Source organism: Elephantulus edwardii, unplaced genomic scaffold, assembly GCF_000299155.1.
Source record: "Elephantulus edwardii isolate Elephantulus edwardi_28Jun2011 unplaced genomic scaffold, EleEdw1.0 scaffold00410, whole genome shotgun sequence".
In the NCBI taxonomy this organism is placed as follows: domain Eukaryota; kingdom Metazoa; phylum Chordata; class Mammalia; order Macroscelidea; family Macroscelididae; genus Elephantulus; species Elephantulus edwardii.
In genome coordinates, this window is record NW_006400160.1 from 837,316 (window position 1) to 853,645 (window position 16,330).

General features: G+C 45.2%; 1 protein-coding gene across 1 annotated transcript in view; it reads right to left on the bottom strand.

Moving 5' to 3' along the window:
* LOC102843400 (zinc finger protein 420-like) overlaps nt 1–16,330 on the bottom strand; it is an 87,155-nt gene that overhangs the window by 54,480 nt on the left and 16,345 nt on the right. The window contains exons 4-5 of the mRNA XM_006902426.1: nt 12,026–13,426; nt 7,596–7,744 (exon numbers count right to left, since the gene is read on the bottom strand). Coding sequence (XP_006902488.1) covers nt 7,596–7,744; nt 12,026–13,426 — 1,550 coding nt within the window. The remainder of the gene's footprint in view (nt 1–7,595; nt 7,745–12,025; nt 13,427–16,330) is intronic.

The following is a 16,330-nucleotide window of genomic DNA, read 5'->3' on the forward strand; positions in this document are numbered from 1 at the left end:
CAGGCGCACCTTAGTCTCCAGAGAGACACCGTTGCTCTTGAGTACTTTAGAGAGGTCCCTAACAGCAGACTTTCCCATCACAATACATTTTTTTATTTCCTGACTGCTGGTGCCAAGAGTGATGACCGTGGAGCCAAGCAAACTGAAGCTGTGAACAATCTCAATCTCTTCCCCATCCATCCTGATGCTACCGATTGGTCCAGTGGTAAAGACAGTAGTTAGGGAAATGAAAAAGCAAGAGTTGCTGATGTTGGAAATCATGAACTTATGTAGCATGACTAACATTTGGACAATACCGACTCAATGTCATTAATCTTACGAGAAATTATGAAAACTGTGTCAGGATAGTTCAGGTGTTTCATTCATAGGGTCGCTAAGAGTCATCTACAACTAAATGGCCCTTAACATTAACAACAAGAACATAGAGAGAGCTCTGTGGGCCTAATGGACAGAAAGCGATGTTACCAAGCCAAAGGTGGGTGATATTCATCTGTGGCCCTCAGGCCCGGTGTTAATAGTTTTTGGTCAAATATTCTTGCAAGCAAGCACTGGTCTATCAAGTGGCTGGACAGAGGTAACTCATGCTTCCTGTGATGCCAAAAACTGTGACACTAGTGTGTCAAATGCGAGAATGGTTTAGCCATGGTGGGCACTGTTTGGTGGAGCTCCCCATTTAAAACAAGCTTGGAAGCAGGAGTGGCATCCACTTCCGAAACAGCTTGCTTCTGGAAATCCTCTGAACTTGCAAGACAGGATGAAAGGTATACAAGTGTCCAGGTCTTTCAACCATAGGGTCAGTAGGAGTCGTCTATGACTCAACAGCACTTAACAACAATAACAGTATTGACGACAGGATAGGTGGGTTTCCGACAAAGGTCCACCAGCTTTGTAACGTGTTTCTGGGGGAAAGGTGGTATACAGAAGAATAAGAAACCTTAGGGTTCTGTGTGGATTAAGAAATACCCAGACAGCAGTGAAGGTTTTATGCTGTAGTCAGTCTCTGAAAACAAAATTTACTTAGAGAAATTAGTGGACAGAACTCCTAAGAAATTGGTTGACTGGATACAAGCAGAAACACAGGAAGATAAGGAAAGAGTGACACAATTCCTTGGTTTCTGCTGTCAGTAATGGCAACATTTGCAAATGAAAAGAAGGCAGGCAGTGAAACAGTTACAGTTAAAAGTTTTCCAAGTTCTACCAGGACAGACAGAGCCACGCCCTCTAATCTCTGGCTTTACAGGCAAAGAACCAACGATGTGGACACGAACAGAAATACCTGTCTGATTTGTGGTCATAAAAAAAGTCCTCCAGGAGGCACACGGGCAGGATCAAGAAACTATTGTAACCAGGGGATATGGCAGAGAGGACACAATTAAATTTGTAGATTATTATAAGGAGCTTCCTCAGAAACCAGCACTAAAATGGATTGTAAGAGTGACAAAGTTATGGGCAGCGTCTGTGCTCGGATGTGCTGAAGAAGGGAGGAAAAAACGTAGGTTAAAGTTACACTCAACATTATCAGTACAACAGAGACCAAGGACACTGGAAATTGCAGTCAAACAACAGATGATCCCAGAGGAATGATGAGCTTGATGGATCAATTAGAGGTGTGATGAGGGTCATCTATCTTTTGAAGGGGAGCTGCCCCTGCCCTCATCTAAGGCACAAATGGAATAGCTCAGAGCAAGCAGCCGAAGTTCTACGAGGGGTGCCAGTGAGGCTTTATGGCGCTGATTTTACTGATCCAGTGACTATGCCCCTTACAGAGGCCGTAGCAGGAGTAGTAACTACCAGACCAGACAGCATGGAAGTATCCGGCAGCTTTGCTACCAGAAAAGAAGACATCAACCAAAGAAGCTGTGTCAGCTCTGTGAGAAGACATCCCCCCCTTGGATGTAAGGTTACAAGGAACATCAGGGTGGCTGGGAGGCAAGCAGGAGGACATTGTGGGGAAAGGATCGACCCCAGCAGGATGGAGATGTTTACATGGTTACTCTGGAACGAGATAAGTCAAAATTGGCTGAAAAATGCCACATTTTCAAAATAACGATCGATTTGCCCAGTGGTGGAAAAAAAAAAGCAGCGTCAACAAACAGTGAAGAACTCACACACCAGACAAATAGGAAAGGACATTCCAAATCCAAGTACAGGTCTCCTACGGGACATGATCAAGGAGAATAACTGTTTCCTATTTCTGTTAGTCTTCTGTGCTATCCAGTGAGAGTTCACAGGTTCCCACTGGGGCCAGAGGGTCGACTAAACACACTCCTATACCGCTCCCACAATGACCAGGAATGACTCCTCTCACAGGGCCATTCTGGGGTTATCTGGGTAACTCCTTAGTATCTTATCCAGCAAAGCTACAAAACACACTGACATTGGTTTTCAAAGGATACCAAGTTACTACAACACCTGAAATACCCATTATGGTTTATGTAATGTGAGAAGAACACTAAGGAAGGTGGTCCCAAAATGAGTTCACGTACAAAACATGAAATAATACAAAAAGGAACAGAACACTGAGAGAGACAGCAAACACCGCCTCTCAGCAGAAATATACCACATGGTCTAGAAAAGGAATTGGAGGGAAACTGTACTCCAAGAACTTAAATTTCAATAGTATTGATATTTAACTGCTCAAGAAAAGAGTGAACTTTTGGATTATAATGTGAGAATTCAGCACTCATCAGCTTACAGCCATCCAGCACAAAATAACTAAGAGTGCTGTGGGTTTTCTGAGCTGTAAGTTGCACTAAGCAAAGACCGTCCACCAGGCTCTCAATACACAACCGATGAAGGTGCATGACCACAAAAGAGTCTGCTTTGGATTAGCAGCACCTCTGCTTGCACACTATTCGCGCACACAACTTTCATCCCAGAGCAGGAGGAACAGACAAACATTATACAGATCAAACAGCAACTAGTCTAGGCATGTGCAGAAGGTGAGGGCAAAGAACTGCAATACCGTTGTATTTGTTCTTTTCCCCAAGCCTAAAATTCGGAAAACAAAATGCATAAAACACTTCACTGGAGTAAAAACAGTAAAAAGCCCAAATATAAAATAAGTTTGGAAAATCACAGATAAAATCTTGCTGGACCATCTTCAGATTCTGGTCAGGAGATTGTGCTGTGAAACAGAGAACCAAGGCCCAGGATGCAGATAACAGCTTGTGCTTCCATGTCTGTGGGCACGTTAGGAAAATGACCCGTGGCATTCCATTCTGAACACGGGTGGTTATGCATAAGGCCAAGCAGTTACAGAGGAGGCAATGAGGGGGACTCCTAGGCTCCACAAACCTCCTCTTTTACCTTTTCTCCTCAGCAGAAATCTGCAAGCCTACAGAACATAAAGGGTCCCTAAGAGATTCTATCCAATACCAGCAATTTAAGATTGAAAGATCAATCGTCTAGGACTCACCATTTCTTTGTTCTCCTTTCTGCAGGGCTCAGGGAATGTCTTCAATAATCTCAAGATAGCACTTCCGGAAGAGTGTTCTGACTATGAGAAGAACACAAGGTAATCTGGAGTCAGATGAATAATGTTCAGTCCACAAGCCCTTCACAGTGGCTGAAATCCTTGCTTGGAATTGCAAGAAAGGGACGATGGTCACTTGCAGTCCTCAGTCGCCTGTATGGCACTAGCTCTCCTTGTCACACACCTGAGATCTGAAAGAGACAACGTGGAGGAAATAAATGTTCAGTAAGCCAAGACAAGGGTGTATTGTTACCTTCATTCACACGCCTAAGCCTTTAAAGAGAACTGAAGCTACGCCTACAGTTTAGTCTTGAGAAAAGTGGGGTGCTTGTGTATGTTCAGCAACTGTGAAAAGAAAATACAGGGAATATCCTCTTGTTTACGGTACAGCCTGGGAAACAGGGTCACTCTGCTCCAAGACTGGACAATGAGTTTGTGAGCCTTCCAGTGTCCAGGCTCAGAGAAATGCTCTGTATGAGACTGCTTGACTTACAAAGGGAAAACAGGCCTAAGCCTCCAAGAACTCTACCGTTTTATGCACTCGGAGGGGTGGATACCTTCTACCAACAAACTGACAGGTGGAGACATTCACTCATCCCAGAGCAGAGAGGAAAGCAGGCCTCACCAGGAAGGAAAACACGGACCTGATTTACTCTCATTCCCTTCTGAGCAGTAATGATGTCTGGCTGAAATTTTCACCAAGACTGTGGGAAGAGACAGAACGTTCATCCCCAACTGCTCTGAAATAACATGTGATTCTGCACAACACTGTAAAAGTGGGAGATGAGGGGTGTACAGAGACGACAAACTCCATGTGCGATCTCTGGTGGACTGGATATTGGGGACTGAAGGAAGGACAATTTCCCCCCCCTAAAGACTCGCTCTTTTCAACAGGTCCAAAAATCTCCATACAATAGGAAGAAGATGGGAGGACTTGAGGTGAGACAGGCAGTCATTTCTGATAATGTAACAGAAAAACGTGGAAACAAATAACAAGTATGGTTACACAATGTGGTTGCAAAAAAGAGGTTAGAGTAGGAAAAGATTTAATTTGGTTAGCAAGCCTAAAAAGTAAGGTTAACAAGAGAGGCACTTGAAATGAAATTTTGTTAAAAATTGCAAAAATGGTTAACAAAAAAGGAAGTGAACTGAGACAGGTGAGATATACACAGGAAACTGGAGAATGCAAAGATTTCACATCAAACGAAGGCTTTCTTAACAGATCAAAGATTTTTACAAGGCACTATGTAATCGATAAATGGCAAAGTGACTGCATCATCTCAGTACTGAGAAAAGGAAAACAGACCTATTTAAATTAGACTGATAACTGGTAATCTTCCACTGAATAATGTTGTTGTTATGTGCCATCGAGTCACCTGTGATTCATAGCGACCCTGTGTACAACAGCCCTAAACCCTGCTCCATCCTGTGCCAATCTCACTGTCTCTGACACACCTACCGCCAAGACCCTAGTCACTGAATCAATCCACCTCATAGAGGATCTTCTCCTCCTGCGCTGTCCCTCCACCCTCCCAAGCATGATATCCCTCTCCAAGGACCTGTCTCTCCTCACAACATGTCCAAAATATGTCAGACGAAGCCCCAGAATCCTTGCCTCCAAGGAGCAGCCTGGTTTAACCCTCTCTAGGATGAATCTGTTTTCTTGGCAGTCCATGGTATTCTCAAAACTCTTTTCCAGCACCACAGCACAAAGGCGTCATTTCTCCTTTGTCCAGCTCTCTGACTTTTGCAAGGCAAAGTGATTTCATCACCTTCTTATAAAGGTAAACCAAAGAGGCCTATTTCGTAACAACAAATAATTCTAAAGACCTTTCAGCTAATAATATCAATCTTTTGACACTCTCCTTGATTGCTGCAAAAATCCAGGATGAATGATCCTGGAAGCTCCTTTAGAATTTGCAATTATTTCCTTTTTCTGTCCATTTTGTTCCCTTTACCAACAATCTGTCCCAATACTAAATCATTGATGAGATGAATGTCTATGTTATCAGAGGCCTTTGACCTTCAAGGAAGAGACCATTTGGTGAGAAAAAGTGAACTTTCTCTCCAGCATCTAATTCAGCACCGATCAAAGCTGGGTTTGTCATCTCAGTACAGGATTCAGGGCCTCAATGAACACTTTCAACAACCAGAACTGGTCACACTATTTCTTCAGTCCTCAAAATGTCTACCTGACAGTGAAACTGTTCATAAAAGCAGTATAAATATTTTTCTTCCAATCGTGAAATAAACATGGTTTAAAACACACCTACTACTTCCAATTCTGTTGTACATAGGGTTTTCAGAGGCCTGCTATTTCAGAAGTGGATGGCCAGTCCTTCTTCCTAGTCTGTCTCAAGGTGAATGTTCAGATTTAGAGAAGTATTAGACAGACCAGCAAGTTAAAGGTATATCCCTTATTGCGGAGTTAACTTTAGTTATGTGCCAGAATCATCAAAGAAGGGCAGATATCAACAATCTGCGTTATGCGGATGACACAACCCTGCTTGCTGAAACTGAGGAGGACCTGAAGCGCCTGCTGCAGAGTGTCAAGGACTGCAGCCTACAATATGGATTGAAGCTCAATGTCAAGAAGACAAAGATTCTCACCACTGGACCAATTGGCAGCATCAGGATGGATGGTGAAGAGATTGAGATTGTACACAGCTTTAGTTTGCTTGGCTCCACAGTCAACAGTCTTGGCAGCAGCAGCCAGGAAGTTAAAAGGCGCATTGCCACGGGAAAGTCTGCTGTTAGGGACCTCTCCAAAGTGCTGAAGAGCAATGGTGTCTCTCTGGAGACTAAGGTGCGTCTGATACAGGCCATGGTCTTCGCAATCACTTGTTATGCATCAGAGAGTTGGACAATAACCAAGGAGGATAGAAGGAGAATTGATGCCTTTGAGCTGTGGTGCTGGAGAAGAGTATTGAGAATACCATGGACTGCTAGGAAAACAAACAGATTTGTCCTGGAAAGGGTTAAACCGGGTGGCTCCTTGGAGGCAAGGATTCTGAGGCTCCGTCTAACATACTTTGGACATGTTGTGAGGAGAGACCGGTCCTTGGAGAGGGACATCATGCTTGGGAGGGTGGAGGGACAGCGCAGGAGAGGAAGGCCCTCTATGAGGTGGATTGATTCAGTGACTGGGATAATTGGGATGGGAGTGTCAGAGACGGTGCGATTGGCACAGGACAGAGCAGAGTTTAGGGCTGTTGTACATAGGGTCACTATGAGTCACAGGCGACTTGACGGCACATAACAACAACACCACTTCCAATTCAAGTGTCTCAATTTTACATCTGATTTAAGTACAGAATCGTCAAAGAAGGGCAGATACATTCCCCACCATAACCTTCATTTTTTTAAATTAAACTCTCAAACATGATGACACTTCCCTGATGAAGCAGAGAAATCTGAGTGGAGGGATTATAACAACATAACAGGATCTTTCAAATAGTGAAACCTACTGGATATTAGCTTTAGAAAAATATCATTTCTGGAAGGCAATGACTTTTGTAAAAGAAAATGCTCCTGGAACTGTCTCCCTCCATGTCACCCCGTGGTGACCCCCAGCTAGCGCGGGGTGTGAAGTCCTGAGCACAGGGTCCAGCCCTCCCGCCCTCGCTCCGTCCACCCACGATTACTCCACGGCCTGGACACACACAGAGCCTGGGTGGCTGGTGGGTTGCAGACAGCAGAGAGCTGAGGAGACTGGACAAGGAGAAAGACGACTGACCACCGCCCGCCCCCCCCGAGTCCTCCATGCACACTCACCTCCCGATCGCCCGGGGACTGACCACCACCCTGGTCCCCCGCGCACACACACCTCCCGACCCCCCGGGGACTGACCACCACCCTGGTCCTCCGCGCACACTCACCTCCCGGGGACTGACCACCACCCTGATCGTCCGCGCACACTCACCTCCAGACTCCCCGGGGACTGACCATCACCCTGGTCCTCCGCGCACACTCACCTCCTGACCCCCGGGGACTGACCACCACCCTGGTCCTCCGCGCACACTCACCTCCCGGGGACTGACCACCACCCTGATCCTCCGCGCACTCTCACCTCCCGACCCCCGGGGACTGACCACCACCCTGGTCCCCCGCGCACACTCACCTCTTGGCCTGGGGGACGCAGGCAGGGCCGCTCTGCCCACTGGGCAGCAATGGCGGAAAAGGGGCGGCGGCTCGCCGAGAGGAAAGGCAGGCCCGGGGGGCTCCGGGACCCGCCGGACACGATCAGACGGCGGGAGCGGCCCCCTCGGACTCGGGAGGGGAACTAGCGGCCACCCGCTCGGCTTAATGTGACGGTAAAAAAAGAAAACTCGCGTCACAATAGCTTATATGCAAACGTGGCGGCAACAGGCACTTGAAAAAGTCCGACTTCCGGTGCCTGAGCAGATGAGTGTTACAGAAAAATACCTCCGGGCGGAAACAGAGACTGACGTCTTGTTTTCCCGAAGGTTCCTATTTCCTGTGTGGCGGCTCGCAGGGATTGGAAGTCTCAGGCCCAAAAGTGACCATGGGAGAGTGGGAACAGGACACTCGCACTCAGGACAGGACCCTCCGTGTCACTTTCTATGGGTCATGTCAAATGACAAAAGGAGAAAGCCTCCTTCATTGGATTTGCAGCCAGAGACATCCTTGAGGTCATTAGCTTCCATGGCATATATAGGGGGGTAGGGGTGGTGTGGAGATGAATTCCTTATCTGCTCACCACACAGGCACTTTTCATCTTCACCCTCTGAGAAGTCACATTATTTTGTTTTTAAATTGAACTTAACAACTGAGAATCATGATTAGGTTATGGGGAACCCTAAGGCTAAATTCAACCTTTACGAGCAATGATGTCACTCTGGAGACTAAGGTGCGCCTGATCCAGGCCATAGTCTTAGCAATGGCTGGCTATGCATCAAAGAACAGGACAATGACTAGGGATGACAGAAAGAGAAAAGATTCCCCTTGAGCTCTGGTGCTAGAGAAGAGTTTTGAATATACCATGGACTGTCGGGAGAACAGTTTTCTCCTGGGGAAGGCGAAGCCATGCTGTCCATTGGAGGCTAGGATTTTGAGGCTTCCTTTGTTTAACAAACTTTGAACATGTTGCAAGGATGGACCAGTCTTTAGAGAAGGACATGATGCTTTAAACGGTGGACAGGTGGAGAAAGAGAGGGAGACCCTTGATGAGATGGATCAATACAGTGACTGAGGTTAACTAGGGTAGGTGTGTCAGAGACAGAACAGTTGGCACAGGATAGAGCCGTTTTCAAGGCTGTTGTACATAAGATCGATTCCCAAGAAATTCCATGTCACATGACAACAAAAAGAAATCAAAAGCCTGGGTAAAAAAACAAAAACGAAAATAAAAAACACAACACTACATTAAAACATTTACACCACTCAGGGGGCTCTGGTGGCCTAGAGGCAAGAAGCTGCACTGTAATACCCAAGGTTCACGGTTCAAATGCACTAGATGATCTGCTGGAGAAGGAGGGACAATCGCCTCCTCTATCAGTCAGATCCGATTTGACAGCGCGCGCGCGCGCGCGCACACACACACACACACACACACACACACATTAAAATAAAAACAACAGACATTTATACAACTCTTTTACACTTTCCACAGAAGAGAAATGAGAATGCCTTGTTACATTGTTTTACTTGTTGTTTATGGTGGAGTCAGAACCGACCCATAGCTGACCCTCCAGCAGGTTTTCATGCACAGAAGATTGCATACATTTCTCCTGTGGAGCAGCCGGTTGCTTTGAACCTTGTGCCTTTGAGACCACAGAGCAGCTTCTTGCTATTAGGCCACCAGAGCCTAATGACTATTAGTCACAAATTTAATTCTTGTGGATTTGTTTTTATTTTTGTTTTGTTTTCCATATATAGGAGTCTTGCCTAAAACATGTCTTTTTGACTGTAGCACCTAGGCCTTGGCACCAGAGCCACTTTGGATTCATGGTGTGGAAAACGCTAATCTCGACCCACCGTAAGTGCTAGAGCTTCTGCCTCCAAAGTTTCCTTAACATTAATAATAATAATAAAAAAACAGTAATAAAAAGGTTAAGCAGTTAAGTGTTCAGATGAAAACTCTGTGCGATCAAACACGAACCCATCCCTAGATGACCATCCGTCAGGAATTCAAGGGTAAGAAATGGGAATGTCACACTTTTCAATGGAAGCCCCAACCGGTTTTCAGTCAGTGCTATCCTTCAGGGGAGAGAGGTGTCTGAAATGTAATAGGTAGGAAAATAGGAAATTTTTAGCCAATAGAGACTTTGAAGATGGAATGAGTTTGTCAATACTATGTTTTTTTGAGAATTCCCAAGACAATCATGGATATTGGACATGCTGTGCACAGCTGCTTTGCTTTGACAGTAAAGTATATAATGTTGTTGTTAAGTGCCATCGAGTCGTAGGTGACTCATAGCAACCCTATGAAGGAGAGTCCTCGATGCTTGGGTGCCTTTCATCCTCTGTCCAGGTTCATAGGGTTTCCAAAGGCAAGCTATTATGGAAGTGGACGCCACTCCTCCTTCCACGCTTGTTGAATCGGGGAGCTCCGCCCCACTCTCAGTTCACATTTGACACATCCGTGTCACAGTGTTCAGCCTCACAGCAACCACAAGTGACCACGGTAGGTACGGCAACTTGTCCACCAGGGCTATACGACCTAGAGGAATGTCTGAACAAAAACAATGAAAGACTGGCCAGAGGGCCGCAAACTGAAGTCACCCACCTTTGGCTTGAGCACATCGTTTTCTCTTCACTGGGAACAGCTGATCTCGCGTGCGCTCTCTCTCTGTTGATGTTATTGTTGTATAATACAAAGTAGAATATTTACCTCCTCAATAGTGTCACCCTGCAAGAAACTGAAGAGTAACAACAGTCCACTTTCTACAGGCAGACAGTACAAGAATACCATTAATAACACGAAACTTCTTCTACAAATGAGATGTTTTTAATCGCATGAATCATCTCAATTGCAAACATGAGATTTCATAAAAGGAAATTTTCCTAGTTACATTTTTCCAGTTTTATTAGTAAGACTTTGAAACTGTAAAAGACAAATATTTTAACATGAATCTGGCAAACCAGCGGCAATTCCAAAATCCCACATTTAAAAAAAAGAACGCAAAAGATCAATTTAACACAGTGGTGCAAAACGGATGCAGCTTCAACACACAATGAAGGACTCCCACACACCTGATGAATCTAAAAACCTCTGCGAATATCTCACTCTCCAAGACAGTTCTCCTCTGGGACATGACCAGGAAGACGAATTGTTTCCCGGTTTTCACACTCATCTGTCTTGTTGAGTGACTTCTCAGGTGCCTGATGAAGGCAGAGGAGATACATTCCTCTTTTTCTGCCATTGATGCGGCCTGACTCCAGCGTGAGTGTCAACATATCCAGTGAGGAACTAGTCACCTGTGTCTTCCATTGCGGACATTTGATAAGAGCTTTCCGCTGTTGTGAATCCAGGCCTGTCCTGAGGGCTTTTCATTGGAAAAAGGCCGCCCCACGTTCTTTCCCTTCAGATGGTCTATCTTAGGTGAACTCGTCATGGATAACTCACGCACCAGAGTCACAAACGCTTTCTCTCCTCTGTTTTCTTTCCTAAGTTCTCTCTACTCTACGAATTCTTGTATATTTAATGAGGGGACCTCACTGTGCAAATGCTTTTCCATATGTCTTACATTCAAAAGTTTTCTCTCCTGTGTGAACACTGTCACGTGCAGGGAGGTCAGAAGATCACAGAAATGCTTTCCCACATGACTAAAATTCATAAGGTTTCTCGCCTGGGTGAATTCTTGCGTGCTTATTCGGTGCAGCAGACAAGGAAACCTTTTCACCAAGTCCTAACCTTCACAAGGTCTCTCTGTGTGGCTTCTTCTCGGTGATGTACAGGAATGTGATTCACTGAAGGCCTAACCACATTCCTTACCTTGATAAAAAGTTTCTCTTCTGTGTGGGTCCTTCTCTGTTCAGTGAGTTCCCCTGATGGCAGAACTGTTTTCCACATTCCTTACCATCACAAGGTCTATCTCCCGGGTCTATTTTTCTATGTGCACTGAAGTCACCTGGGTGTACAAATGTTTTCCTATATTCCTTACATCCTTAAGGGCTCTCGCCTGTTTGAATTCTTGCATGTATATTTAGATTATTGGGTGAGAGAATTTTTCCTACAGTCCTTACTGACATCACGTCTCTGTCTCGTGTGAATTCTTCTATGTCACGTGTGGGTTTGTGATTCTCTGAATGTTTCCCAACAATGCTTACACTCCTAAGGTCTCTTGCCTGTGTGAATTTTTTCTATGTGCAATCACACCACTTGAGGGTTTCAAGGTTGCCACACATTCCTGACGTTCACAAGGTCTCTCTCCAGTGGGAATTCTCTCCCATGCACAGAGGGTGTTGGCGGCATGAAAGCTTTCACCATGTTTCACATTCATAGGTTTCTCTCCTGTGTGAATTCTTCCTCGAAAAATGAGAGGACTTGATTGTGTAAAGGTTTTCCTGTATTCTTTAGATGCGTACGGTCTCTCTGCTGTGGGAATTCTCTCTTGTCTGTAGAAACGGGCACGTCATTAAAGGTTTCCCCACAATCCTTGCATTCATAAGGTGTCTCTGCGCTGTGAGTTTTCCCATGTGCGGCAAGCTGACAGGATCGCAGGAATGTTTTCCCACATGCCTTGCATTTGTAAGGTCTCTCTCCTGTGTGAATTCGTCTATGAACAAGGAGAGTACTTGAGTGTTTAAAGGTTTTCCCGCATTCCTGACATTCATAAGGTCTCTCTCCTGTGTGAATTCTCCTATGAGATATGAGACTACTTGATTCCGTAAAGGTTTTCCCGCACTCCTGACATTCGTAAGGTTTCTCTCCTGTGTGGATTTTCTTATGTCTACGGAGATGAGGCCTGTCGTTGAAGGTTTTCCCGCATTCCTTGCATTCGTAGGGTCTCTCTCCCGTGTGGATGACTCTGTGTCTACGTTGGGCAGACATGTCGTAAAAGGCTTTTCCACACACCTCACACCCATACGGCCTCTCTCCTGTGTGCGTTCTCGTATGGATACGCAAATACACTACCCGTGAAAATGTCTTCCCGCACTGCTCACACTCAAAAGGTCTCTCTCCTGTGTGAATTCTTCCGTGAGAAATGAGACTACTTGCACCTGTAAAGGTTTTCCCGCACTCCTGACATGCATAAGGTTTCTCTCCTGTGTGGATTCTCTTGTGTCTGTGGAGATGGTACATGTCGTTAAAGGTTTTCCCGCATTCCTTGCATTGGAAAGGTCTCTCTCCGGTGTGAATTAGCCGATGTCTCCGTAGGGTCGACGCGTCATAAAAGGCTTTGCCACATTCCTGGCATTCATAGGGCCGCTCTTCCGTGTGCTTTCTTGTGTGTATCTGCAAATGACCGAATTGTGAAAATGTTTTCCCACACTCCTTGCATTCATAAGGCCTCTCTCCTGTGTGAATTCTTCCATGGGAACTGAGCTCTCGTGATCGAAGAAATGTCTTCCCACACTCCTTGCACTCATAGGGCTTCTGTCCTGTGTGAATCATTTCATGAGCGGTGAGGTTACAGGACCGCAGAAATGTCTTTCCACATGTCTCACAGCTGTACGGTTTCTCTCCTGTGTGGATCGATGTGTGTCTAAGGAGTGTCCACGGGTCGTAAAAGCCTTTTCCACATTTCTCGCACGCATAGGGCCTCTCCCCTCTGTGCTTTCTTAAATGGACCTTGAAATGATCTGATCGGGAAAATGTTTTCCCGCACTCCTGACATTCATACAGTCTCTCTGCTGTGTGAGTTCTCCTGTGTTCCGTGAGGTCAGGGAATCGCAGAAATGTTTCCCCACAGAGCTCACATGCATAAAGAGTGTTAGTGCCATGAACGGGTTTCTCCCTGTCCCGGCATTCAGGAGGGCTCGCTCCTGTGGGAATTCTTTCGTGTAGAGGGGGTTCCCTTGGTTGCAGAAATGGTGCCTCACTTTCGTTACATTCGAAAGGTCCCTGTGCAGAGTGACTTTGACTTTGTGCATGTAGAGTTTCATGAGCAAGTTGAGGAAAGGTTTCCCTGCACTGTTTACTTTTATAACTTTTCTCACGTGTATGGGTTCTCGCATGTTTCTTTAGGCCTGAGGAAGAACGGAAGGATCTTCCACAAATCTTACATGGATGAGGCCACTCTACACTGTGAAGCCTTCTCTCTACTGTGACGTTTGATGGACTCGTAAGGGGCGAGGTATAAGGAACGATTTTCCCATTTTCCGTAGATTCACAAAGCTTACGTGGAGAATTAAATGTTTTATGGGAAACTAAAAAGAAAGGATTAATGTAGGTTTCAGAGGTTTCTGTCCATTCATGACAGTCTATGACATGGACCCAAAATAATGAGAAGGTGCAGAAATGTCGCCCACATGTGTGACACTCATAGCTGCTCTCACCAATGCGAGTCCTCAGCGGGTTCACGTCCACACGACTGCTGGCCCAGCAGGGAAGATGTGGAATTCTGAGGAAGGATTTCTCGGGGTGGCTGTCTGCAATCGCTGTACATCGACTCTCTATGACTGGAGTTCTGGAAAACATAGACAACACACCGTTGTAAACAGCTATGTTCCCATTTACCCGTGCTCAAGACCAATGAAGATGTGTAGGCTTTCCTTCAGGGAGGCTGAGATACCGAAATCTCACCAAAATACTGTTCCTGGAATTGGCTTCATAAATCATGAGGCTTTCTGACCGCTGTCTCCAAGTTAATTTGTTTACTACAATGTTGTTTCTCGTGCGTGGAGCCGAAGGAAGACTAGCAAAGCAGAATGTAAATCCAGAAAAGGTTAGGCGTCGCTCAGGCCACTAGCACCGGAGGAACCCCTAAGTCTCTGCTTTTATTAGCATTCAGAAATAAAGGAATAGTTCACAGAGAAATGGAAACATTAAGGAACAGGGCCCCCCAAATGGGCCAGGAACACAGGTACATAAAACACATACATTCAAGCAAGATTTCTTCTTTGTATCAATAAAATGTGCTTTCTCTCATTTTGCAACAACTTTATCAGGAGTAGAAACATTTGTTTCTACTCACAAGAGTCAGTGTCTAAAGATGTGTGGGGACTGCTTGTAATCTTCCTTCTCAGAGCGCCCCATGAGAGCTGCTTGCAATCTTCCTTCTGAGGCCACCTCTGTGTGCAAAGCACACAGCCACATCCCAACGATACAGCCCCCTACAATCTGTACCCCTTACAACTAGGTTTTGTTTTAAAGCTGTATGATACCCACCTCAAACTCTCCTCTTTATTTTGACATAAACCGTCTCTGCCACAGAATTCTGAAATGTTTCCTGAAAGGCAGAGATGGGTCGACTTTAAGGATTCCAACTGTGTACCTTCAGGGGATACTGTTTCTCCAGCATGAACATTTTTAATGCCTGCCAGGAAAAACATGAAACAAAGTTTGAGAGTATCAAACAGAAAGGAAAGGGGAAATACAGGTCAGACTGTGATGAACAAAGATCACTGTAGGCAGTTTTCACTTTCAATCTTTTGACTATGAATAACAAGCCATTCCCTAGGAAGTACTTCTGGGACAAGTTAAAGGAATAATGACATAAATATTTTTCTTGTGGGTGGTGGAAGAGAAAATAGAGATATATAGTATATACATATTATCATGAAGTACACACCTGCTATCAAGCAGAACACATGCAGTATCACACAGAACACATATATAACCACCGGGTCAACACACATAATATCACAGGGTGCACGCAATCACACCACGTACACACTCTTTCACACCACACACACACACACACTATCACGTAGTATAGACACGCTATCACACCACAGACACAACCAAATCAATAAGGACAGACATACTGTCTTACAATAGATATATACCATCACACAACACACAGATACTGTCACAGAATATAGAACGTCACACTGTTCACAAGGAGTATGAAAAAAATTAAAAATGGGTCTCCCTGAAAGAACTTTACAGTTTAAATCCTTCAGATGCTCTGCTGGAGAAGGAGGAAAAAAATCTCTTCCTGTACCAGTCAGATCTGATGGTACACACACACACACACACACAATAATAATAATTTTTTAAAAAAGAACTTTAGGCGAGCTCTGGTGGCCTAGTGGCAAGAAGCTGCACTGCAATCCCAGAGGTGCACGGTTCGAATCTACCAGATGCTCTGCTGGAGAAGGAGGGACAATCTCCTCCTGTACCAGTCAGATCTGATTTGATGGTACACACAAAAAAATAATAAAATTTAAAAAAAAAAAGAACTTTAGACCCAAAATACACCTGCATTGATCTGATAAAATTGTGTCCTCAATCAAAAAGATAATTGTTTTGTGGATGTGTACTGTACACTTGAAACCCAGCGATAGTTGACCCACCAGTGGGTTTTAAGAGGAAGTTAATCACACAGGAGGAGACTGCCCATCCTTGTCCACGGAGCACCTGATGGACATGAGTGTTGTGCCTCGGAGATTGTATGCAGCTTCTGATCTCTGGGCCAACAGAGCTACTTTTTTTCTTTCCTTGGTTCATGTAAATGGAAGACTCTCAATATGTGCCACACCTGCCTTGGCAGCTGCACGGTCTACGGCATAGTGTGACAAGCAATGCGTGACTACAGGCTGCCAGGGTCCTCCAGCATGATCATGGCTGCAAAAATGGATCCTATGATGAAGGCAAAGGTTGAGCTGAAGCCCGGATATTTGTGGAGATGTCTCACGCAAACTCTAGGGCTGAGTCAGGATTATAAAGTGTTCTGGGGAATGGGGTCTATTATGTTTAGTTACTTTCTCCATCTGTTTTGCTTT